A 25,427-nucleotide genomic window follows, 5' to 3' on the forward strand; every position below is an offset into this window, starting at 1 on the left:
CAGTTCTGTAACTCACTGCGCATCCCCAGAAATTCCCCCAACAATGGAGCTTGGATGCTTCCCTTAATATAAACCCTGCACCTCCAGTTCTGTAACTCACTCTGCATCCACAGAAATTCCCCCAACAATGGAGCTTGGATGTTTCCCTTAATATAAATCCTGCTCCTCCAGTTCTGTAACTCACTGCGCATCCCCAGAAATTCCCCCAACAATGGAGCTTGGATGTTTCCCTTAATATAAACCCTGCACCTCCAGTTCTGTAACTCACTGCGCATCCCCAGAAATTCCCCCAACAATGGAGCTCGGATGTTTCCCTTAATATAAACCCTGCATCTCCAGTTCTGTAACTCACTCTGCATCCACAGAAATTCCCCCAACAATGGAGCTTGGATGTTTCCCTTAATATAAACCCTGCACCTCCAGTTCTGTAACTCACTGCGCATCCCCAGAAATTCCCCCAACAATGGAGCTTGGATGTTTCCCTTAATATAAACCCTGCACCTCCAGTTCTGTAACTCACTGCGCATCCCCAGAAATTCCCCCAACAATGGAGCTTGGATGTTTCCCTTAATATAAACCCTGCACCTCCAGTTCTGTAACTCACTGCGCATCCCCAGAAATTCCCCAACAATGGAGCTTGGATGTTTCCCTTAATATAAACCCTGCACCTCCAGTTCTGTAACTCACTGCACATCCCCAGAAATTCCCCCAACAATGGAGCTTGGATGTTTCCCTTAATATAAACCCTGCACCTCCAGTTCTGTAACTCACTGCTGCATCCACAGAAATTCCCCCAACAATGGAGCTTGGATGTTTCCCTTAATATAAACCCTGCACCTCCAGTTCTGTAACTCACTGCTGCATCCACAGAAATTCCCCCAACAATGGAGCTTGGATGTTTCCCTTAATATAAACCCTGCACCTCCAGTTCTGTAACTCACTGTGCATCCACAGAAATTCCCCCAACAATGGAGCTTGGATGTTTCCCTTAATATAAACCCTGCACCTCCAGTTCTGTAACTCACTGCGCATCCACAGAAATTCCTCCAACAATGGAGCTTGGATGTTTCCCTTAATATAAACCCTGCACCTCCAGTTCTGTAACTCACTGCGCATCCACAGAAATTCCTCCAACAATGGAGCTTGGATGTTTCCCTTAATATAAACCCTGCACCTCCAGTTCTGTAACTCACTGCGCATCCCCAGAAATTCCCCCAACAATGGAGCTTGGATGTTTCCCTTAATATAAACCCTGCACCTCCAGTTCTGTAACTCACTCTGCATCCCCAGAAATTCCCCCAACAATGGAGCTTGGATGTTTCCCTTAATATAAACCCTGCACCTCCAGTTCTGTAACTCACTGCGCATCCACAGAAATTCCCCCAACAATGGAGCTTGGATGTTTCCCTTAATATAAACCCTGCACCTCCAGTTCTGTAACTCACTGCGCATCCACAGAAATTCCCCCAACAATGGAGCTTGGATGTTTCCCTTAATATAAACCCTGCACCTCCAGTTCTGTAACTCACTGCGCATCCACAGAAATTCCCCCAACAATGGAGCTTGGATGTTTCCCTTAATATAAACCCTGCACCTCCAGTTCTGTAACTCACTGCGCATCCCCAGAAATTCCCCCAACAATGGAGCTTGGATGTTTCCCTTAATATAAACCCTGCACCTCCAGTTCTGTAACTCACTGCGCATCCCCAGAAATTCCCCCAACAATGGAGCTTGGATGTTTCCCTTAATATAAACCCTGCACCTCCAGTTCTGTAACTCACTGCGCATCCCCAGAAATTCCCCCAACAATGGAGCTTGGATGTTTCCCTTAATATAAACCCTGCACCTCCAGTTCTGTAACTCACTGCGCATCCCCAGAAATTCCCCCAACAATGGAGCTTGGATGTTTCCCTTAATATAAACCCTGCACCTCCAGTTCTGTAACTCACTGCGCATCCCCAGAAATTCCCCCAACAATGGAGCTTGGATGTTTCCCTTAATATAAACCCTGCACCTCCAGTTCTGTAACTCACTGCGCATCCCCAGAAATTCCCCCAACAATGGAGCTTGGATGTTTCCCTTAATATAAACCCTGCACCTCCAGTTCTGTAACTCACTGCGCATCCCCAGAAATTCCCCCAACAATGGAGCTTGGATGTTTCCCTTAATATAAACCCTGCACCTCCAGTTCTGTAACTCACTGCGCATCCCCAGAAATTCCCCCAACAATGGAGCTTGGATGTTTCCCTTAATATAAACCCTGCACCTCCAGTTCTGTAACTCACTGCGCATCCCCAGAAATTCCCCCAACAATGGAGCTTGGATGTTTCCCTTAATATAAACCCTGCACCTCCAGTTCTGTAACTCACTGCGCATCCCCAGAAATTCCCCCAACAATGGAGCTTGGATGTTTCCCTTAATATAAACCCTGCACCTCCAGTTCTGTAACTCACTGCGCATCCCCAGAAATTCCCCCAACAATGGAGCTTGGATGTTTCCCTTAATATAAACCCTGCACCTCCAGTTCTGTAACTCACTGCGCATCCCCAGAAATTCCCCCAACAATGGAGCTTGGATGTTTCCCTTAATATAAACCCTGCACCTCCAGTTCTGTAACTCACTGCGCATCCCCAGAAATTCCCCCAACAATGGAGCTTGGATGTTTCCCTTAATATAAACCCTGCACCTCCAGTTCTGTAACTCACTGCGCATCCCCAGAAATTCCCCCAACAATGGAGCTTGGATGTTTCCCTTAATATAAACCCTGCACCTCCAGTTCTGTAACTCACTGCGCATCCCCAGAAATTCCCCCAACAATGGAGCTTGGATGTTTCCCTTAATATAAACCCTGCACCTCCAGTTCTGTAACTCACTGCGCATCCCCAGAAATTCCCCCAACAATGGAGCTAGGAGGTTTCCCTTAATATAAACCTTGCACCTCCAGTTCTGTAACTCACTGCGCATCCCCAGAAATTCCCCCAACAATGGAGCTTGGATGTTCCCTTAATATAAACCCTGCACCTCCAGTTCTGTAACTCACTGTGCATCCACAGAAATTCCCCCAACAATGGAGCTTGGATGTTTCCCTTAATATAAACCCTGCACCTCCAGTTCTGTAACTCACTGTGCATCCACAGAAATTCCCCCAACAATGGAGCTTGGATGTTTCCCTTAATATAAACCCCGCACCTCCAGTTCTGTAACTCACTAACGCATGCATCCACAGAAATTCCCCCAACAATGGAGCTTGGATGTTTCCCTTAATATAAACCCTGCACCTCCAGTTCTGTAACTCACTGCGCAATCCACAGAAATTCCCCCAACAATGGAGGCTTGGATGTTTTCCCTTAATATAAACCCCTGCACCTCCAGTTCTGTAACTCACTGCGCATCCACAGAAATTCCCCCCAACAATGGAGCTGGATGTTTCCCTTAATATAAACCCTGCACATCCCGTTCTGTAACTCACTGCGCATCCACAGGAAATTCCCCCAACAATGTGAGCTTGGATGTTTTCCCTTAATATAAACCCTGCACCTCCAGTTCTGTAACTCACTGCTGCATCCACAGAAATTCCCCCAACAATGGAGCTTGGATGCTTTCCCTTAATATAAACCCTGCACCTCCAGTTCTGTAACTCACTCTGCATCCACAGAAATTCCCCCAGCAATGGAGCTTGGATGCTTCCCTTAATATAAACCTGCACCTCCAGTTCTGTAACTCCACTGCTGCACCATCCAGAAATTCCCCCAAGCAATGGAGCTTGGATGCTTCCCTTAATATAAACCCTGCACCTCCAGTTCTGTAAACTCACTGCTGCATCCCTCAGAAATTCCCCCAACAATGGAGCTTGGATGTTTCCCTTAATATAAACCCTGCACCTCCAGTTCTTTAACTCACTGCAGCATCCACAGAAATTCCCCCCCAACAATGGAGCTTGGATGTTTCCCTTAATATAAAACCCTTGCACCTCAGTTCTGTAACTCACTGCAGCATCCACAGAAATTCCCCCAGCAATGGAGCTTGGATGTTTCCCTTAATATAAACCCTGCAGCCTCCAGTTCTGTAACTCACTGCGCATCCACAGAAATTCCCCCAACAATGGAGCTTGGATGTTTCCCTTAATATAAACCCTGCACCTCCAGTTCTGTAACTCACTGCGCATCCACAGAAATTCCCCAGCAATGGAGCTTGGATGTTTCCCTTAATATAAACCCTGCACCTCCAGTTCTGTAACTCACTGCGCATCCACAGAAATTCCCCCAACAATGGAGCTTGGATGCTTCCCTTAATATAAACCCTGCACCTCCAGTTCTGTAACTCACTGCGCATCCACAGAAATTCCCCCAACAATGGAGCTTGGATGTTTCCCTTAATATAAACCCTGCACCTCCAGTTCTGTAACTCACTGCGCATCCTCAGAAATTCCCCCAACAATGGAGCTTGGATGTTTCCCTTAATATAAACCCTGCACCTCCAGTTCTGTAACTCACTGCGCATCCACAGAAATTCCCCAACAATGGAGCTTGGATGTTTCCCTTAATATAAACCCTGCACCTCCAGTTCTGTAACTCACTGCGCATCCACAGAAATTCCCCCAACAATGGAGCTTGGATGTTTCCCTTAATATAAACCCTGCACCTCCAGTTCTGTAACTCACTACTGCATCCACAGAAATTCTCCCCAACAATGGAGCTTGGATGTTTCCCTTAATATAAATCCTGCACCTCCAGTTCTGTAACTCACTGCGCATCCCCAGAAATTCTCCCAACAATGGAGCTTGGATGTTTCCCTTAATATAAACCCTGCACCTCCAGTTCTGTAACTCACTGCGCATCCCCAGAAATTCCCCAACAATGGAGCTTGGATGTTTCCCTTAATATAAATCCTGCACCTCCAGTTCTGTAACTCACTGTGCATCCACAGAAATTCCCCCAACAATGGAGCTTGGATGTTTCCCTTAATATAAATCCTGCACCTCCAGTTCTGTAACTCACTGCGCATCCCCAGAAATTCCCCCAACAATGGAGCTTGGATGTTTCCCTTAATATAAACCCTGCACCTCCAGTTCTGTAACTCACTGCGCATCCCCAGAAATTCCCCAACAATGGAGCTTGGATGTTTCCCTTAATATAAACCCTGCACCTCCAGTTCTGTAACTCACTGTGCATCCACAGAAATTCCCCCAACAATGGAGCTTGGATGTTTCCCTTAATATAAACCCTGCACCTCCAGTTCTGTAACTCACTGCGCATCCACAGAAATTCCCCAACAATGGAGCTTGGAGGTTTCCCTTAATATAAACCCTGCACCTCCAGTTCTGTAACTCACTGTGCATCCACAGAAATTCCCCCAACAATGGAGCTTGGATGTTTCCCTTAATATAAACCCTGCACCTCCAGTTCTGTAACTCACTGCGCATCCACAGAAATTCCCCAACAATGGAGCTTGGAGGTTTCCCTTAATATAAATCCTGCACCTCCAGTTCTGTAACTCACTGCGCATCCCCAGAAATTCCCCCAACAATGGAGCTTGGATGTTTCTCTTAATTTATTTGTTTATTTATTTATTTATTTAACACTTTTCTATACCGACCTTCATGGTGGAGACCATATCAGGTCGGTTCACATCGAATAGGGGAACTGAACCAAGAACAGTAACCAAAAACAAAAGGTTGAACATGAAAAAGCAAAGTTACATTTAACAGGGAAATTAAACTTGGAGGCATAGACTGCTGGAAGGAAGGAAAGGCTAGAGATAGCGGAGAAATTATTAGAATAAACAGAGCAGTCAGGAGGCTCTTATTCTGGGCTTAGGGGTAAAATGGAAATCCATTGCTCCTAAAGGAAGTTCTGTCGACTATTGTGTGTCATGGGTATCTGAGAAGGCTTGGCGGAAAAGCCAGGTCTTAAGTTTTTTCTTGAATGTTGGTAGGCAGGGCTCCATATAAACCCTGAATGTTGGTAGGCAGGGCTCCATATAAACCCTGCACCTCCAGTTCTGTAACTCTGTGCATCCACGGAAATTCCCCCAACAATGGAGCTTGCATGTGTCTCCTTACAGCTCACCATACACTCACCATACAAGTAAAAACATTTTCAAATTCTGATGTCACTTCAGTAACAGCAGCACATACATCTTCCACTGCCAGACATATGGTGAAGTGACACAAACCCTACGAAAAAGACACTCAGGATTTCTATACAGAAGAACTATCATAATGTAACAGCAGCAACACCAAGGACTCAATGACATTTGCCATTTGCCGCTGTGCCCAGAATCACGGGCCGGCTGTTGGCCGGCGAGTGTTAGTTACGCCTGCCAGGAGGCAGGCGTAACTTCTTCAACAAAGGTAAGGGGGGGGGGTTCTAGGTAGGGCTGGGGGGCGGTAGGAAAGTTCCCTCCAAGGCCGTTCCGATTTCGAAGCGGCCTCGGAGGATCGAAGGCAGGCTGCGTGGCTCGGCGCGCACAAGTTGCACAATTGTGCACCCCCTTGCGCATGCCGACTCTGGATTTTATACCATGCACATGGCTGTGCACGCATGTTATAAAACTGGGCGTAGATTTGTTCACGCTGGGTTGCGCGAACAAATCTGCGGCCGCGTGCAGGTTTTAAAATCTGATCCTATGTCAGCTTGATTAATAGCAGGTAATGGACTTCTTCTCCTTGAACTTATCCAAACCGTTTTAAAACTCAGGTACACTAACTGCACTAACCACATCCTCCAGCAATGACATCCAGACCTTAATTGTGCGTTGAGTGAAAAAGAATTTTCTCTGATTTGTTTTAAATGTGTTACTTGATAATTTCGTGGCGTGCCCCCTAGTCCTTGATTGCTATAGATCCCGACACAGACACCACAACTTGGTCACGTGCAGAATAGAGACACACTCTCAAATCAGAACCGGAAACATGCAGACAAAAAGGAAAGCAAGAAGTCAAACTCTGTCTGCAGTGTAACAATGGAAACACAAAAACGTCAATAAATATATGAAATAATGTAATATATTATCAAAGAAATGTTTCATTCTGCATATTAAGCATATCACAAATTTAATTTCAAAAACTTCAAAATAAATAACCAAAAATACAAAAAAATGTTCTTAAATTAATACAAAAATCAAGAAAATCATTAATAAAAATTAACAAAAGACCCCCACAACACTCAATATAAACCCACACAACAAATATATATAACCCCTATTATAATAAAACAAAAAGAGTGCAACCACCCTTAGCCACAGTGATGATCCTGAAGAAAAATAACAGTCATAAAGGATTCAACAATAATCCAGAAATCCAAGCTTGAGGAAATTCCCCCCAATCTTCTTATCCACCAGTGAAAACATCTCAGGCAGTAATGTGCAATCACCCACTCATCATGCTGTAATCAGTGGAGGCCGTCAAGCAGAAAAAACAAGCAGCCATAACATCAACCCAACAGGTTTGATACCTGAGGAGGTAATTTTCAAACGTATTTAAGTATGTAAATATGCTTTTGGAAATTTACTACTTTTATGCGCATAAGTCCTTTGAAAATTCAATCCATAGGGTTGAATTGTGAAAAGGTTTTATGCACATAAATGGGCTTTTGAAAATTGCTACAATATATGCTACTTTTATGCACTTAATTCCTTTGAAAATTACCTTCTGAATCTGGTCTTCCATTCTTTATGTTGGCCAGGGCTGGGGACACAACTCATCCTAATCCACCTAGAAGATTACTTGGAGCTGAAGTTATAGAAAATATTAGAAAAGACTTGGATATTAGCTTTATGCTCCTGAGCTAAGATTGTCTAGTTGGATATCATCCTGCGGAGAATAAGGAGAAATGAAAAGGGCATGAAAGAGTAGGCACTGAGAAGAAAATGGGTAAACTGACAGGGAGAAGAGCGCAGGAAATGGATTTAAGTTGTGATTATAGAATTAGAGAAGCAGCTGGATTTGTCTGGCAGGCCACAAATGCGGCAATAACTCATACCCTATCCAGGGGTCTAGAATCAAACTAGCAGCAGGGTCTGTCTGTTAGACACAAGTACAGTAATAACTCATACCCTATCCAGGGGTCTAGAATCAAACTAGCAGCAGGGTCTGTCTGTTAGACACAAGTACAGTAATAACTCATACCCTATCCAGGGGTCTAGAATCAAACTAGCAGCAGGGTCTGTCTGTTAGAATTAGAAGTATATCTCCTTCTCAATTATTGTACTCTGTAATCTGATTTACCCTCTAAGAAAGGAGGGACCATTAGATACTAGATTTCCTTTGAAAACTGTTTGGAATGTTCTCCCCCAATTATGTTTGATATCACATAATTAGATATTTTTACTTTAATAATTATCGTTGATATTGGATATGTGATATACAATATGTATGATCCTTTCTATGATTGTCTCATTGAAAAAACTAATAAAGAATAAATTGAAAAAAAAGAATCAAACTAGCAGCAGGGTCTGTCTGTTAGACACAAGTACAGTAATAACTCATAGGCTATCCAGGGGCCTAGAATCAAACTAGCAGCAGGGTATGTCTGTTAGACACAAGTACAGTAATAACTCATAGGCTATCCAGAGGCCTAGAATCAAACTAGCAGCAGGGTCTGTCTGTTACACGCAAGTACAGTAATAACTCATAGGCTATCCAGAGGCCTAGAATCAAACTAGCAGCAGGGTCTGTCTGTTAGACGCAAGTACAGTAATAACTCATAGGCTATCCAGGGGTCTAGAATCAAACTAGCAGCAGGGTCTGTCTGTTAGACACAAGTACAGTAATAACTCATAGGCTATCCAGAGGCCTAGAATCAAACTAGCAGCAGGGTCTGTCTGTTAGACACAAGTACAGTAATAACTCATAGGCTATCCAGAGGCCTAGAATCAAACTAGCAGCAGGGTCTGTCTGTTAGACACAAGTACAGTAATAACTCATAGGCTATCCAGGGGCCTAGAATCAAACTAGCAGCAGGGTCTGTCTGTTACACGCAAGTACAGTAATAACTCATAGGCTATCCAGAGGCCTAGAATCAAACTAGCAGCAGGGTCTGTCTGTTAGATGCAAGTACAGTAATAACTCATAGGCTATCCAGGGGCCTAGAATCAAACTAGCAGCAGGGTCTGTCTGTTAGACACAAGTACAGTAATAACTCATAGGCTATCCAGGGCCTATAATCAAACTAGCAGCAGGGTCTGTCTGTTAGACACAAGTACAGTAATAACTCATAGGCTATCCAGAGGTCTAGAATCAAACTAGCAGCAGGGTCTGTCTGTTAGACGCAAGTACAGTAATAACTCATAGGCTATCCAAGGGCCTAGAATCAAACTAGCAGCAGGGTCTGTCTGTTAGACACAAGTACAGTAATAACTCATTGGCTATCCAGGGGCCTAGAATCAAACTAGCAGCAGGGTCTGTCTGTTAGAAACAAGTACAGTAATAACTCATAGGCAATCCAGGGGCCTAGAATCAAACTAGCAGCAGGGTCTGTCTGTTAGACACAAGTACAGTAATAACTCATAGACTATCCAGGGGCCTAGAATCAAACTAGCAGCAGGGTCTGTCTGTTAGACACAAGTACAGTAATAACTCATAGGCTATCCAGGGGTCTAGAATCATACTAGCAGCAGGGTCTGTCTGTTAGACGCAAGGACAGTAATAACTCATAGGCTATCAAGGGGGCCTAGAATCAAACTAGTAGCAGGGTCTGTCTGTTAGGCGCAAGTATAGTAATAACTCATAGGTTATCCAGTGGTCTAGAATCAAACTAGCAGCAGGGTCTGTCTGTTAGACGCAAGGACAGTAATAACTCATAGGCTATCAAGGGGGCCTAGAATCAAACTAGTAGCAGGGTCTGTCTGTTAGGCACAAGTATAGTAATAACTCATAGGTTATCCAGTGGTCTAGAATCAAACTAGCAGCAGGGTCTGTCTGTTAGACGCAAGGACAGTAATAACTCATAGGCTATCCAGGGGGCCTAGAATCAAACTAGTAGCAGGGTCTGTCTGTTAGATGCAAGGACAGTAATAACTCATAGGCTATCCAGAGGTCTAGAATCAAACTAGCAGCAGGGTCTGTCTGTTAGACGCAAGTACAGTAATAACTCATAGGCTATCCAAGGGCCTAGAATCAAACTAGCAGCAGGGTCTGTCTGTTAGACACAAGTACAGTAATAACTCATTGGCTATCCAGGGGCCTAGAATCAAACTAGCAGCAGGGTCTGTCTGTTAGAAACAAGTACAGTAATAACTCATAGGCAATCCAGGGGCCTAGAATCAAACTAGCAGCAGGGTCTGTCTGTTAGACACAAGTACAGTAATAACTCATAGACTATCCAGGGGCCTAGAATCAAACTAGCAGCAGGGTCTGTCTGTTAGACACAAGTACAGTAATAACTCATAGGCTATCCAGGGGTCTAGAATCAAACTAGCAGCAGGGTCTGTCTGTTAGATACAAGTACAGTAATAACTCATAGACTATCCAGGGGTCTAGAATCAAACTAGCAGCAGGGTCTGTCTGTTAGACACAAGTACAGTAATAACTCATAGGCTATCCAGGGGTCTAGAATCATACTAGCAGCAGGGTCTGTCTGTTAGACGCAAGGACAGTAATAACTCATAGGCTATCAAGGGGGCCTAGAATCAAACTAGTAGCAGGGTCTGTCTGTTAGGCGCAAGTATAGTAATAACTCATAGGTTATCCAGTGGTCTAGAATCAAACTAGCAGCAGGGTCTGTCTGTTAGACGCAAGGACAGTAATAACTCATAGGCTATCAAGGGGGCCTAGAATCAAACTAGTAGCAGGGTCTGTCTGTTAGGCACAAGTATAGTAATAACTCATAGGTTATCCAGTGGTCTAGAATCAAACTAGCAGCAGGGTCTGTCTGTTAGACGCAAGGACAGTAATAACTCATAGGCTATCAAGGGGGCCTAGAATCAAACTAGTAGCAGGGTCTGTCTGTTAGGCGCAAGTATAGTAATAACTCATAGGTTATCCAGTGGTCTAGAATCAAACTAGCAGCAGGGTCTGCCTGTTAGACACAATTTATTTTATTTATTTATTTAAATCTTTTATATACCGGTATTCGTAGGTACATCATATCGATTTACAAGGAACTTAAAGATATACATGGAACATAGGGAGGGTAATGTGAAGGAAGAGATATCAACGGAACATGATAATAAGAGAAAATATACAATATAGAATTACTGCGGAACTTAACATGAGACAATAACAATATGTACAGTAAAGAAAAAACCAATTATAAAGAACGCTAATGCAGTTTTCGTAGAGCCAGTTGAGGCATTACAAGAGTTAAATGGGTGGAGGGAGGGGCTATGGATTCTTTTCATAGGGGTGTCTTGAATGGTTTCATAACTGGGGGAGATTTACACTTATTCTATTTATTTTTATTTTTATATGCCAACATTCGATCTGAGATATCACATCGGTTTACATTCAGGTACTTGTGGGGATAAAGGGTGAAACATTTATAGTTGCAAGGTAAGACCTGGGAGGTGGTATCTAATTGCCTGAGGGGTACTGAGAAGATGTGAAGGGGTGAGATAAGCGCTATTCTGGGAATGCCTGTTTAAAGAGTCAGGTCTTTAGTTTTTTCTTGAATTTCTGGGTACATTGCTCTTGATGGAGGTCGGGAGGCATGGAGTTCCAGATAGAGGGTCCTGCAATTAATAGGGCTCGTTCTTTCATGGAATTGAGGTGTGTTATCATAGGAGAGGGTGTGTGTAGGATTCCTTTGTAGGCTGATCTAATGGGTCAGTTGGAGGTATGCTGGCGAATGGAATCGTTTAGCCAGTGTATATTACAGTTGGTTAGGATTTTGTGTATGATTGACAGATTCTTGTAGAGAATTCTGAAGGATATTGGGAGCCAGTGGAGTTCTTTAAGGATGGGGGTGATATGGTCTTTTTTGTGGGTGTTGGTTAGAATTCTGGCAGAAGCATTTTGCAGCATTTGGAGTGGTTTGATCGTTGTGGCGGGGAGGCCTAGGAGTAGTGAGTTACAGTAGTCAATTTTGGAAAAAATGGTGGCCTGAAGGACTGTACGGAAATCATTGAAGTGGAGGAGGGGTTTCAGTTTTTTGAGGACATGGAGTTTAAAGTAGCACTCTTTTATGGTTGAGTTGATGAATTTTTTTAGGTTTAGTTGGTTGTCAATAGTGACGCCAAGGTCTCGTACATTTTGCGAAAAGGATATTGAAGAGGGAAGGGGGTTGCTGTCGGGGGAGGGCACTATGTTGTGGTGGGCAGAAATGATGAGGAGTTCGGTTTTAGATGTGTTTAGGGCAAGATGAAGGTTTTTGAGGAGGTGGTTTATTGCGGTAAGGCACTTATCCCATGTCTTGAGGAATTTGGATAGGGATTCAGTGATGGGGATGAGTATTTGGAAATCGTCTGCGTAAAAAAAGTGTGTGAGGCCTAGATCAGAGAGCAGTTGGCAAAGGGGTAGCAGGTAGATGTTGAAAAGGGTGGATGATAGGGAGGATCCTTGTGAGACACCTTGTGTGAGTTTCATGGGTGTGGATTCTGTGTTTCCTATTCTAACTTTGTAGTGTCTATTCTCAAGATAAGATTTAAACCAGTGCAGGGCTGTTCCTGTCATGCCGATTTCTGTGAGACGGTTAATTAGGATGTTATGGCTTATGTGTCGAAGGCAGAAGAGATGTGAAACAAGAGAATGTAGGAGTGGCCATGGTCTAGTCCTTTGAGGAGGGAGTCTGTGACGGAGATAAGAACATAAGAACATAAGAAATTGCCATGCTGGGTCAGACCAAGGGTCCATCAAGCCAAGCATCCTGTTTCCAACAGAGGCCAAACCAGGCCACAAGAACCTGGCAATTACCCAAACATTAAGAAGATCCCATGCCACTGATGCAATTAATAGCAGTGGCTATTCCCTAAGTAAATTGGATTAATAGCCGTTAATGGACTTCTCCTCCAAGAACTTATCCAAACCTTTTTTGAACCCAGATACACTAACTGCACTAACCACATTCTCTGGCAACAAATTCTAGAGCTTTATTGTGCGTTGAGTGAAAATGAATTTTCTCTGATTAGTCTTAAATGTGCCCCATACTAACTTCATGGAGTGCCCCCTAGTCTTTCTATTATTCGAAAGTGTAAATAACTGATTCACATCTACTCGTTCAAGACCTCTCATGATCTTAAAGACCTCTATCATATCCCCCCTCAGCCGTCTCTTCTCCAAGCTGAACAGGACTAACCTCTTCAGCCTTTCCTCATAGGGGAGCTGTTCCATCCCCTTTATCATTTTGGTTGCCCTTCTCTGTTCCTCCTCCATTGCAACTATATCTTTTTTGAGATGCGGCGACCAGAATTGTACACAGTATTCCAGGTGCAGTCTCACCATGGAGCGATATAGAGGCATTATGACAGTTTCCATTTTATTAACCATTCCCTTCCTAATAATTCCTAACATTGTTTGCTTTTTTGACTGTTGCAGCACACTGAGCCGACGATTTTAAAATATTATCCACTATGATGCCTAGATCTTTTTCCTGGGTGGTAGCTCCTAATATGGAATCTAACATTGTGTAACTACAGCAAGGGTTATTTTTCCCTATATGCAACACCTTGCACTTGTCCACATTAAATTTCATCTGCCATTTGGAGGCCCAATCTTCCAGTCTTGCAAGGTCTGCCTGTAATGTATCATAATCCACTTGTGATTTAACTACTTTGAATAATTTTGTATCATCCGCAGATTTGATAACCTCACTCATTGTATTCCTTTCCAGATCATTTATATATATATTGAAAAGCACCGGTCCAAGTACAGATCCCTGAGGCACTCCACTCTTTACTCTTTTCCACTGAGAAAATTGACCATTTAATCCTACTCTCTGTTTCCTGTCTTTTAACCAGTATGTAATCCACGAAAGAACATCGCCTTCTATCCCATAACTTTTTAGTTTTCGTAGAAGCCTCTCATGAGGGACTTTGTCAAACGCCTTCTGAAAATCCAAATTCGCTACATCTACCGGTTCACCTTTATCCACATGTTTATTAACCCCTTCACAAAAATGAAGCAGATTTGTTGGTCAAGACTTCCCTTGGGTAAATCCATGTTGGCTGTGTTCCATTAAACCATGTCTTTCTATATGTTCTACGATTTTGATCTTGAGAATAGTTTCCATTATTTTTCCCAGCATTGACGTTAGGCTCACTGGTCTATAGTTACCCGGATCGCCCCTGGAGCCTTTTTTAAATATTGGGGTTACATTGGCCACCCTCCAGTCTTCAGGTACAATGGATAATTTTAATGATAGGTTACAAATTTTAACTAATAGATCAGAAATTTCATTTTTTAGTTCCTTCAGTATCCTAGGATGCATACCATCCAGTCCAGGTGATTTGCTACTCTTTAGTTTGTCAATCTGGCCTACTACATCTTCCAGGTTCACAGTGATTTAGTTCAATTCGTCTGACTCATCACCCCTGAAAACCATCTCCGGAACTGGTATCTCCCCAACATCCTCATTAGTAAACATGAAAGCAAAGAATTCATTTAGTCTTTCTGCAATGGCCTTATCTTCCCTAAGAGCCCCTTTAACCCCTCTGTCATCTAATGGTCCAACTGACTCCCTCACAGGTTTCTTGCTTCGGATATATTTTAAAAAGTTTTTATTATGAGTTTTTGCTTCTGTGGCCAACTTCAATTCAAAATCTCTCTTCGCCTGTCTTATCAATGTTTTACACTTAACTTGACAATGCTTATGTTTTATCCTATTTTCTTCAGATGGATCCTTTTTCCAATTTTTGAAGGATTTTTTTGGCTAAAATAGCCTCTTTCAGCTCACCTTTTAACCACGATGGTAATTGTTTTTCCTTCCTTCCACCTTTCTTAATGCGTGGAATACATATGGACTGCGCCTCTAGGATTGTATTTTTAAACAATGTCCAAGCCTGTTGAACACTTTTAACCTTTGCAGCTGCACCTTTCAGTTTTTTTCTATTTTCCTCATTTTATCAAAGTTTCCCTTTTGAATATTTAGTGATAGAGCTGTAGATTTACTTGTTGTCGACCCTTCCAGTTATTAGTTTAAATTTGATCATGTTATGATCACTGTTGCCAAGTGGCCCCACCACCGTTACCTCTCTCACCAAATCCTGTGTTCCACTAAAAATTAAATCTAAAATAGCTCCCTCTCTTGTAGGTTCCTGAACCAATTGCTCCATGAAGCAATCATTTATTACATCCAGGAACTTTATGTCTCTAGCAAGTCCTGATGTTACATTTACCCAGTCAATATTGGGGTAATTGAAATCTCCCATTATTATTGCACTGCCAAATTGGTTAGCTTCCCTGATTTATCCTAGCATTTCATCATCTGTCTGACCATTTTGTCCAGGTGGACGGTAGTATACTCCTATCACTATCTCTTACCCAACACACATGGGATTTCTACCCATTTAGATTCTACTGAGCATTTAGTCTCTTGTATGATCTTTAGCCTGTTGGACTCTATACCCTCCCGGACATAAAGTGCCACAGCCCCACCAAGTTGATCCTCCCTATCATTGCGATATAATTTGTAGCCTGATATAGCACTGTCCCATTTGTTATCCTCCTTCCACCAAGTCTCTGTGATGCCAATTATGTCAATCTCATCATTTGCTGCTAAACACTCTAACTCTCCCATCTTACTTCTTAGACTTCTGGCATTGGCATACAGACATTTCAATGTATGTTTTTTATTTGTATTAAGAACATGCTTTTCAGTTGTTAGGGATAATTTGGAAATCATTAGCTTCGGTGATTTTTTACATGTAGGCATATGGACTATGCTTGCTTTTAATGGAACCTCTCTGTTGGGATGCCCTAACTCTCCTGTTTCATTAGTTTCCATCAAGGATACATTTCTCCGAATCATGCACTGCTTAGTGACTGTCTGCTTTCCCCTTTGTTCTAGTTTAAAAGCTGCTCTATCTCCTTTTTAAAGGTTAGCGCCAGCAGTCTGGTTCCATTCTGGTTAAAGGGGAGCCAATCCTTTCGGAAAAGTCTCCCCTTTCCCCAAAAGTTTCCCCAGTTCCTAATAAAGCTGAATCCCTCTTCCCTGCACCATCGTCTCATCCACGCATTGAAACTCTGGAGCTCTGTCTGCCTCTGGGGACCTGCACATGGAACAGGGAGCATTTCAGAGAATGCCACCCTGGAGGTTCTGGATTTCAGCTTCCTACCTAAAATCCTAAATTTGGCTTCCAGTACCTCTCTCCCACATTTTCCTATGTCGTTGGTGCCCACATGTACCACAACAGCCGGCTCCTCCCCAGCACTGTCTATAATCCTATCTAGGTGATGCGTGAGGTCCGCCACCTTCGCACCAGGTAGGCAAGTTACCAGGCGATCCTCACGTCCAACAGCCACCCTGCTATCTACATTTCTAATAATCGAATCACCAACTATGATGGCCGACCTAACCCTTCCCTCCTGGGCAGTAGCCCTGGGAGACTTGTCCTCAGTGTGAGAGGACAATACATCACCTGGTGAGCAGGTCCTTGCTACAGGATCACTTCCTGCTACACCAGGGTGATGTTCTCCTACTGAGAGACCTTTCTGATCCAAGGCAGCACTGGGGCTGCCAGACTGGATTTGGGACTTGGCTACTATGTCCCTGAAGGTCTCATCTATATACCTCTCTGTCTGCCTCAGCTCCTCCAAGTCTGCTACTCTAGCCTCCAGAGATCGGACTCGTTCCCTGAGAGCCAGGAGCTCTTTGCACCGAGTGCACACATACAATCTCTCACCGGCGGGTAAAAAAATCATACATGTGACACTCAATGCAAAAGACTGGAAAGCCCCCCTCTTGCTGCGGGATTGCTGTCTTCATCTTAGTTTTATTGAGTTCCTAGTTAAGTTTAGGATACTAAGGGAGTTGGAATGAGAGTACTTTAAATTTACAGGTGAATTTACTAATTAATCAGCTAGTGTCCTACAAGGAGATGATTAAACTTTCAATAAGAGCTGGTACAATAGTATGATTTAGAGAAGACCCTGATTGATTTTTAATCAGAAAGTGTCTCATGCCTAAAAATCAAGGGTTGAGTGGGTGGGAAAGACAGACACTAGAATTAACTATCTCTGGCTTGCTTATTATCAGACACACACAAACTCTAAAGAATATATCCCTTAATTTCACCTTTCACCAAACTTTTATAAGCCCAAAAATTTCTGAAAACTATACTTACCAATTCTCTTTAACCACCTATATATTAATCTTCACTCAGTTAACGGAAGGGTTTGTGATTCGCGCGCCTAATGGTGCGCGCTTCCGGTCCTCCTCTACTACAAAGGGTGCAGGACCTCTGGAAGCTGGGGCTGTGGACATCAATCCCTGGATCGCTTGCGGTGACTTCTGAACTCCTCTCCCAGGGGATGCTGGGAGCAGTACACAGATAAGCCTTCCGGTCCTCCTCCTCCTCCCGTACTGAAGAATTTACGGAAGCCAAATTGGGAGGGGAATAAGATATTGTGATTTTCAAAGTGGTCTGTGAGTTGGGTGTTAACAACTTTTTCCATGATTTTTGCCAGGAAGGGAAGGTTTGAGATGAGCCGATAGTTTGCTGAATCAGAAGGGTCGAGGTTGGGTTTTTTTTTAGGATAGTTTGACTATAGCCTGTTTTAAGGAATCCGGGACTTTATCAAGATTGAGTGAACAGTTGATGATCTCGGCTAAGGGTTTGGCTATAGCGTATGGGATCGTTAAGAGAGATTTGGTGGGGATTGTGTCGGATGGGTGTGATGAGGGGTTCATTTTCTTTAGAATAGTATCAATTTCGGAAGAAGAGGTGGTCTCAAGTGGGTCTAGGGTGGTGTTAGGGTTTTTGGGAGAGAGTTTGTATGGGCGGTTGATGGGGAAAGTGTTGCAGGAGTTTTGAAATTTGATCATTGAAGCAGTGGGCAACCTCCTCGCATTTGATTTTGGAATCCTCATCGGAGATTGGGGGGGGGGGGGGGGGTGATGGTTTTAGTGAGGTCAGCTACATAGGAGAATAGGGCTTTGGCATTGTACTGGTAGTTATGAATTTTAATTGCATACACAGTAATAATTCATAGGTTATCCAGGGGGCCTAGAATCAAACTAGCAGCAGGGTCTATCTGTTAGGCACAAGAAAAGTAATAACTCATAGGCTATTCATGGGCCCAGAATCAAACTAGCAGCAGGGTCTGTCTGTTAGACACAAGTACAGTAATAACTCATAGGCTATCCAGGGAGGTCTAAAATCAAACTAGCAGCAGGGTCTGTCTGTTAAACACAAGTACAGTAATAACTCATAGGTTATCCAGGGGCCTAGAATCAAACTAGCAGCAGGGTCTGTCTGTTAGACACAAGTACAGTAATAACTCATAGGCTATCCAGGGCCTAGAATCAAACTAGCAGCAGGGTCTGTCTGTTAGACACAAGTACAGTAATAACTCATAGGCTATCCAGGGGCCTAGAATCAAACTAGCAGCAGGGTCTGTCTGTTAGACACAAGTACAGTAATAACTCATAGGCTATCCAGGGGCCTAGAATCAAACTAGCAGCAGGGTATGTCTGTTAGACACAAGTACAGTAATAACTCATAGGCTATCCAGGGGCCTAGAATCAAACTAGCAGCAGGGTCTGTCTGTTAGACACAAGTACAGTAATAACTCATAGGCTATCCAGGGGTCTAGAATCAAACTAGCAGCAGGGTCTGTCTGTTAGACACAAGTACAGTAATAACTCATAGGCTATCCAGGGGCCTAGAATCAAACTAGCAGCAGGGTCTGTCTGTTAGACACAAGTACAGTAATAACTCATAGGCTATCCAGAGGCCTAGAATCAAACTAGCAGCAGGGTCTGTCTGTTAGACACAAGTACAGTAATAACTCATAGGCTATCCAGGGGCCTAGAATCAAACTAACAGCAGGGTCTGTCTGTTAGACACAAGTACAGTAATAACTCATAGGCTATCCAGGGGCCTAGAATCAAACTAGCAGCAGGGTCTCTCTGTGAGACACAAGTACAGTAATAACTCATAGACTATCCAGGGGCCTAGAATCAAACTAGCAGCAGGGTCTCTCTGTGAGACACAAGTACAGTAATAACTCATAGGCTATCCAGGGGCCTAGAATCAAACTAGCAGCAGGGTCTGTCTGTTAGACACAAGTACAGTAATAACTCATAGGCTATCCAGGGGCCTAGAATCAAACTAGCAGCAGGGTCTGTCTGTTAGACACAAGTACAGTAATAACTCATAGGTTATCCAGGGGCCTAGAATCAAACTAGCAGCAGGGTATGTCTGTTAGACACAAGTACAGTAATAACTCATAGGCTATCCAGGGGCCTAGAATCAAACTAGCAGCAGGGTCTGTCTGTTAGACACAAGTACAGTAATAACTCATAGGCTATCCAGGGAGGTCTAAAATCAAACTAGCAGCAGGGTCTGTCTGTTAAACACAAGTACAGTAATAACTCATAGGCTATCCAGGGAGGTCTAAAATCAAACTAGCAGCAGGGTCTGTCTGTTAGATGCAAGGACAGTAATAACTCATAGGCTATCCAGGGGCCTATAATCAAACTAGCAGCAGGGTATGTCTGTTAGACACAAGTACAGTAATAACTCATAGGCTATCCAGGGGTCTAGAATCAAACTAGCAGCAGGGTCTGTCTGTTAGATGCAAGGACAGTAATAACTCATAGGCTATCCAGGGGTCTAGAATCAAACTAGTAGCAGGGTCTGTCTGTTAGACACAAGTACAGTAATAACTCATAGGCTATCCAGGGGTCTAGAATCAAACTAGCAGCAGGGTCTGTCTGTTAGACACAAGTACAGTAATAACTCATAGGCTATCCAGGGGCCTAGAATCAAACTAACAGCAGGGTATGTCTGTTAGACACAAGTACAGTAATAACTCATAGGCTATCCAGGGGTCTAGAATCAAACTAGCAGCAGGGTCTGTCTGTTAGATGCAAGGACAGTAATAACTCATAGGCTATCCAGGGGTCTAGAATCAAACTAGCAGCAGGGTCTGTCTGTTAGACGCAAGGACAGTAATAACTCATAGGCTATCCAGGGGTCTAGAATCAAACTAGCAGCAGGGTCTGTCTGTTAGATGCAAGGACAGTAATAACTCATAGGCTATCCAGGGGTCTAGAATCAAACTAGCAGCAGGGTCTGTCTGTTAGATGCAAGGACAGTAATAACTCATAGGCTATCCAGGGGTCTAGAATCAAACTAGCAGCAGGGTCTGTCTGTTAGATGCAAGGACAGTAATAACTCATAGGCTATCCAGGGGTCTAGAATCAAACTAGCAGCAGGGTCTGTCTGTTAGAAACAAGTACAGTAATAACTCATAGGCTATCCAGGGGCCTAGAATCAAACTAGCAGCAGGGTCTGTCTGTTAGACGCAAGTACAGTAATAACTCATAGGCTATCCAGGGAGGTCTAAAATCAAACTAGCAGCAGGGTCTGTCTGTTAAACACAAGTACAGTAATAACTCATAGGCTATCCAGGGAGGTCTAAAATCAAACTAGCAGCAGGGTCTGTCTGTTAGATGCAAGGACAGTAATAACTCATAGGCTATCCAGGGGCCTATAATCAAACTAGCAGCAGGGTATGTCTGTTAGACACAAGTACAGTAATAACTCATAGGCTATCCAGGGGTCTAGAATCAAACTAGCAGCAGGGTCTGTCTGTTAGATGCAAGGACAGTAATAACTCATAGGCTATCCAGGGGTCTAGAATCAAACTAGTAGCAGGGTCTGTCTGTTAGACGCAAGTACAGTAATAACTCATAGGCTATCCAGGGGTCTAGAATCAAACTAGCAGCAGGGTCTGTCTGTTAGATGCAAGGACAGTAATAACTCATAGGCTATCCAGGGGTCTAGAATCAAACTAGCAGCAGGGTCTGTCTGTTAGATGCAAGGACAGTAATAACTCATAGGCTATCCAGGGGTCTAGAATCAAACTAGCAGCAGGGTCTGTCTGTTAGATGCAAGGACAGTAATAACTCATAGGCTATCCAGGGGTCTAGAATCAAACTAGCAGCAGGGTCTGTCTGTTAGATGCAAGGACAGTAATAACTCATAGGCTATCCAGGGGTCTAGAATCAAACTAGCAGCAGGGTCTGTCTGTTAGATGCAAGGACAGTAATAACTCATAGGCTATCCAGGGGTCTAGAATCAAACTAGCAGCCGGGTCTGTCTGTTAGACACAAGTACAGTAATAACTCATAGGCTATCCAGGGGTCTAGAATCAAACTAGCAGCAGGGTCTGTCTGTTAGACACAAGTACAGTAATAACTCATAGACTATCCAGGGGTCTAGAATCAAACTAGCAGCAGGGTCTGTCTGTTAGACGCAAGGACAGTAATAACTCATAGGCTATCCAGGGGTCTAGAATCAAACTAGCAGCAGGGTCTGTCTGTTAGACACAAGTACAGTAATAACTCATAGGCTATCCAGGGGTCTAGAATCAAACTAGCAGCAGGGTCTGTCTGTTAGATGCAAGGACAGTAATAACTCATAGGCTATCCAGGGGTCTAGAATCAAACTAGCAGCAGGGTCTGTCTGTTAGATGCAAGGACAGTAATAACTCATAGGCTATCCAGGGGTCTAGAATCAAACTAGCAGCAGGGTCTGTCTGTTAGATGCAAGGACAGTAATAACTCATAGGCTATCCAGGGGTCTAGAATCAAACTAGCAGCAGGGTCTGTCTGTTAGATGCAAGGACAGTAATAACTCATAGGCTATCCAGGGGTCTAGAATCAAACTAGCAGCCGGGTCTGTCTGTTAGACACAAGTACAGTAATAACTCATAGGCTATCCAGGGGTCTAGAATCAAACTAGCAGCAGGGTCTGTCTGTTAGACACAAGTACAGTAATAACTCATAGACTATCCAGGGGTCTAGAATCAAACTAGCAGCAGGGTCTGTCTGTTAGACGCAAGGACAGTAATAACTCATAGGCTATCCAGGGGTCTAGAATCAAACTAGCAGCAGGGTCTGTCTGTTAGACACAAGTACAGTAATAACTCATAGGCTATCCAGGGGTCTAGAATCAAACTAGCAGCAGGGTCTGTCTGTTAGATGCAAGGACAGTAATAACTCATAGGCTATCCAGGGGTCTAGAATCAAACTAGCAGCAGGGTCTGTCTGTTAGATGCAAGGACAGTAATAACTCATAGGCTATCCAGGGGTCTAGAATCAAACTAGCAGCAGGGTCTGTCTGTTAGATGCAAGGACAGTAATAACTCATAGGCTATCCAGGGGTCTAGAATCAAACTAGCAGCAGGGTCTGTCTGTTAGATGCAAGGACAGTAATAACTCATAGGCTATCCAGGGGTCTAGAATCAAACTAGCAGCAGGGTCTGTCTGTTAGATGCAAGGACAGTAATAACTCATAGGCTATCCAGGGGTCTAGAATCAAACTAGCAGCAGGGTCTGTCTGTTAGATGCAAGGACAGTAATAACTCATAGGCTATCCAGGGGTCTAGAATCAAACTAGCAGCAGGGTCTGTCTGTTAGATGCAAGGACAGTACTAACTAGAATTCCTCATGAAAATACATGTGCTCAAGTAGCTGGGTTTATCTGGTGGTCTACACAGGGGACCTAGAAGGCTAGATGTTCCAAATACATCTTTGCGGTTTGCCATTGGAAGGGAGTGCACTCGGCAGGGATGGATTTAGGATTTCACTATCCCAGGGCATTTTTAGTACTTCTAACCACCTCCAATAAAGCTCTGTTGCAGGGTAGCAGAAGGCAGCAAACCTTAAGCAGCCTGCTGCCCCAGGCACAGGTATAATGGCTGCCTACTGACAGGTCCAGGGCTGGTGCTGGGGATCAGGTATGCTTATCTTCAGATGATGAGGGAGCACTACGGAGGAAGACAATTGCTGCTAGTTGAAGGACTGATATTTTACAAGCAGGCCTATGGTTGGCAGGTCTTTTTCTGTTGTTAGTAGTATATAAGTTTGGGGCATCCAAGTACTTCTGTTCACTCAATGGATCCTGGCAGGAATAGCCTAGTGGTTAGAGCAGTGGACTATGAATCAGGAGACCAGCGTTTAAGTCCTGCTGTCGCTCCTTGTGAGCTTGGGCAAGTCACTTTACCCTCCATTGTCCCAGGTATAAAAAACTTAGATTGTAAGCTCTTTGGGGATAGGGAAATACCTCCAGTACCTGAATGTAAACCGGTGTGATATCTCACTGGAGATCAAATGTCAGTATATAATAAAAATACAATACAACAGATTGGTATCATCTGTAGACATGGTAGGAATGCTTATTCTTTCCTCTACATCATTGAAAGAAAAAAAATTTAATGACAACAGTCCAAGCACTTCCGATTAGCTTGTGAGCCCCTTGTAGTCTCTCCACTAGTCAGTTTCTAACCCACTTTCAAATCTTTTCCTTAATCCTCTCCTTAATTTGTAAAGCCACTTTTCATGTAGTACCGTACCATACAAAAAACATTAGTAAAATCCAGATCATTCTCCTCCCTTCCAAGTATGCAAGAGGTCCTTTTTATGATAGCTGCCAGTGTTTTCCTTGGAACTGGTCTGGAGTTGGCTGGTTCTTTGTTGAATATGGACAGCACATGTGCACTTCGGAATCTGTAGCGAAGCCCGTGGAAAGGCTGGGGCTCCCTGTGCCTGTGCATCACCTGTCACGCAGTAAGCTCACACCTGGCAGGATGCGACAGCACTGGCAGGACTCACAGTCCACAAACACTCGCTGTCTTGCACTAGGTGGCAGGATTCCACCGCTGCAAAGGCCCCCACCCGCCCTAGGCAGCTCACAAAACTGCATTTTAGTGGGAGCAGAAAGGTTTTGAGAAGAAAAGAATTGTTCAAAGAGTGCAACATTCCCTGCTTGTGAGAAGCAGAGCAGAAGCCAGTGAGTGCCATAACATACAGCAGGAGGAAGGAGGCTGGAGTTTGTTATAAAGAAGGAATGCAGCGGATAAGGACCTGACTCCAAGCTCCATCAGTCTGCTTCTTAACTACAATCCATCCTGCGATGGGAAGGGGGGTCCTCCTCACTCACAACTTTCTCAGCCAGATGCAGAGAGAGTTATTCAGACACACGCGCAAGCTAATCTGTAAAGCCTCAACGACTTTTCAGCCGGCAAACAAGTTCCCCCTGTACTCCCCCCCAGCCCTGAAGTTCAATCAGCAGGAAGTGCTCGTCTTGCCCCCGGGAAAGTTTATCTGCGGGTCAGGTCGAGGTACTGGAGAGGGTAAATCCAGTAAAGCCTCGCACACCTGATTCTGCCCCAAAGAGAAGGGGGCAGCGCAGCCTAGCGCACATGTTTAACGCTCTCGGACGGGCCAGCAGCGTCCGCACCGCCAGCTCCGGTGCTGCTCAGCCTGCCCCTCTCTCCTACCTTGGAAACGTGCAGGGGCTGCTTCCGCTCCTTGCCGCCCTGCAGCCGGAAGCCCCAGGGCGCCCCTCCGCTCATGGTGATGCAGATGTAGTGGCCGGTGCCCATTTTGGGCCGGGGGGTGGGCAGGGGCAGAGGCAGGTTTCTCCCAGCCGCGTGCGCTGCTCGGCACCTCCAGTCCCGACTGCGCTCCGCCGGGCGAGGGAGTGCAGGAGCCGCCGCCGCCGAGCCCGGCCCACCGCCGCGTCACGCGCCGCACTCCTCCCGGGGAAGGGCGAGCGCAGCGCGCGTTTCTGTGCATCCACTTCGCGCGCTCTTCAGATCAGAGCTGAGCTCCGTCCCTAGTGCAGCCGGCGAAGGGGCCTGGAACAGGTGCCCTCCCAGGGCAGCAGGAGGGGCTGGCATCATCTGACCGGTCACTGCAGAGCCTCCAGGAGCTTTTGGCAGGCTCTGCTGAGCATGTGCCTAACATCGCCCATCCCGGATGGCCCTTCAGTTCATAAAACAGCGAACTCTACCGAGGACCCAACTGCAAGGGCAGATGGGTGGCTTCTGCCAGGATCTGTACCTAGGCAACGTGCACTTTCACCTGAGTCCTCAATAGCTCTAAGGCTGCCTCTAATGACAAAAGGGAGAAAAGCTTCAGAAAAAGAGCATCAATGAGCAAAAGTGGGTTTGGTTTGAACGAGACAGCTCGTCATTTGTTCTTTTTTATGGGCAGCCTGGAAGCAATAATTCTCCAGTTCGTACCCTTCGATTGCAAGATATGGTTTTGTTAAGGGTTCCATCCAGCAAAGATGCCCATTTGAAGGAAACAAGAATTCAGGTTTTTTTTAATGTAATAGGTCCTATTGTTTGGAATTCACTCCCTACTGCTTTATGTTTGACCACTAATATATTGATTTTCCAAAAACAAGTGAAAGCCTATTTGTTTTTGTGTTTGGTCATTCACAATTGTGAATACTATTTGCTCTGCTTTTTTAGTTTTTATTTGTTAATTTTATTATTTTGGAAGTGTATATTTTGACTTCTTATGAATTTTATG

General features: G+C 44.3%; 1 protein-coding gene across 2 annotated transcripts in view; it reads right to left on the reverse strand.

Annotated features, from left to right (window-relative positions):
* Window positions 1-24,577, reverse strand: part of SYNPO2 (synaptopodin 2) — a 456,083-nt gene extending 431,506 nt beyond the window's left edge. The window contains exon 1 of one of the 2 annotated variants that reach the window (XM_029609362.1): window positions 24,386-24,577. In XM_029609362.1, the coding sequence (XP_029465222.1) occupies window positions 24,386-24,490 (105 nt within the window). In that variant the 5' untranslated portion in view covers window positions 24,491-24,577. The remainder of the gene's footprint in view (window positions 1-24,385) is intronic. The other variant, XM_029611766.1, reaches the window with a different exon arrangement.
* Window positions 24,578-25,427: the final 850 nt, after the last annotated feature.

The sequence above is a fragment of the Rhinatrema bivittatum genome, chromosome 1 (genome assembly GCF_901001135.1).
Source record: "Rhinatrema bivittatum chromosome 1, aRhiBiv1.1, whole genome shotgun sequence".
Classification (NCBI taxonomy): domain Eukaryota; kingdom Metazoa; phylum Chordata; class Amphibia; order Gymnophiona; family Rhinatrematidae; genus Rhinatrema; species Rhinatrema bivittatum.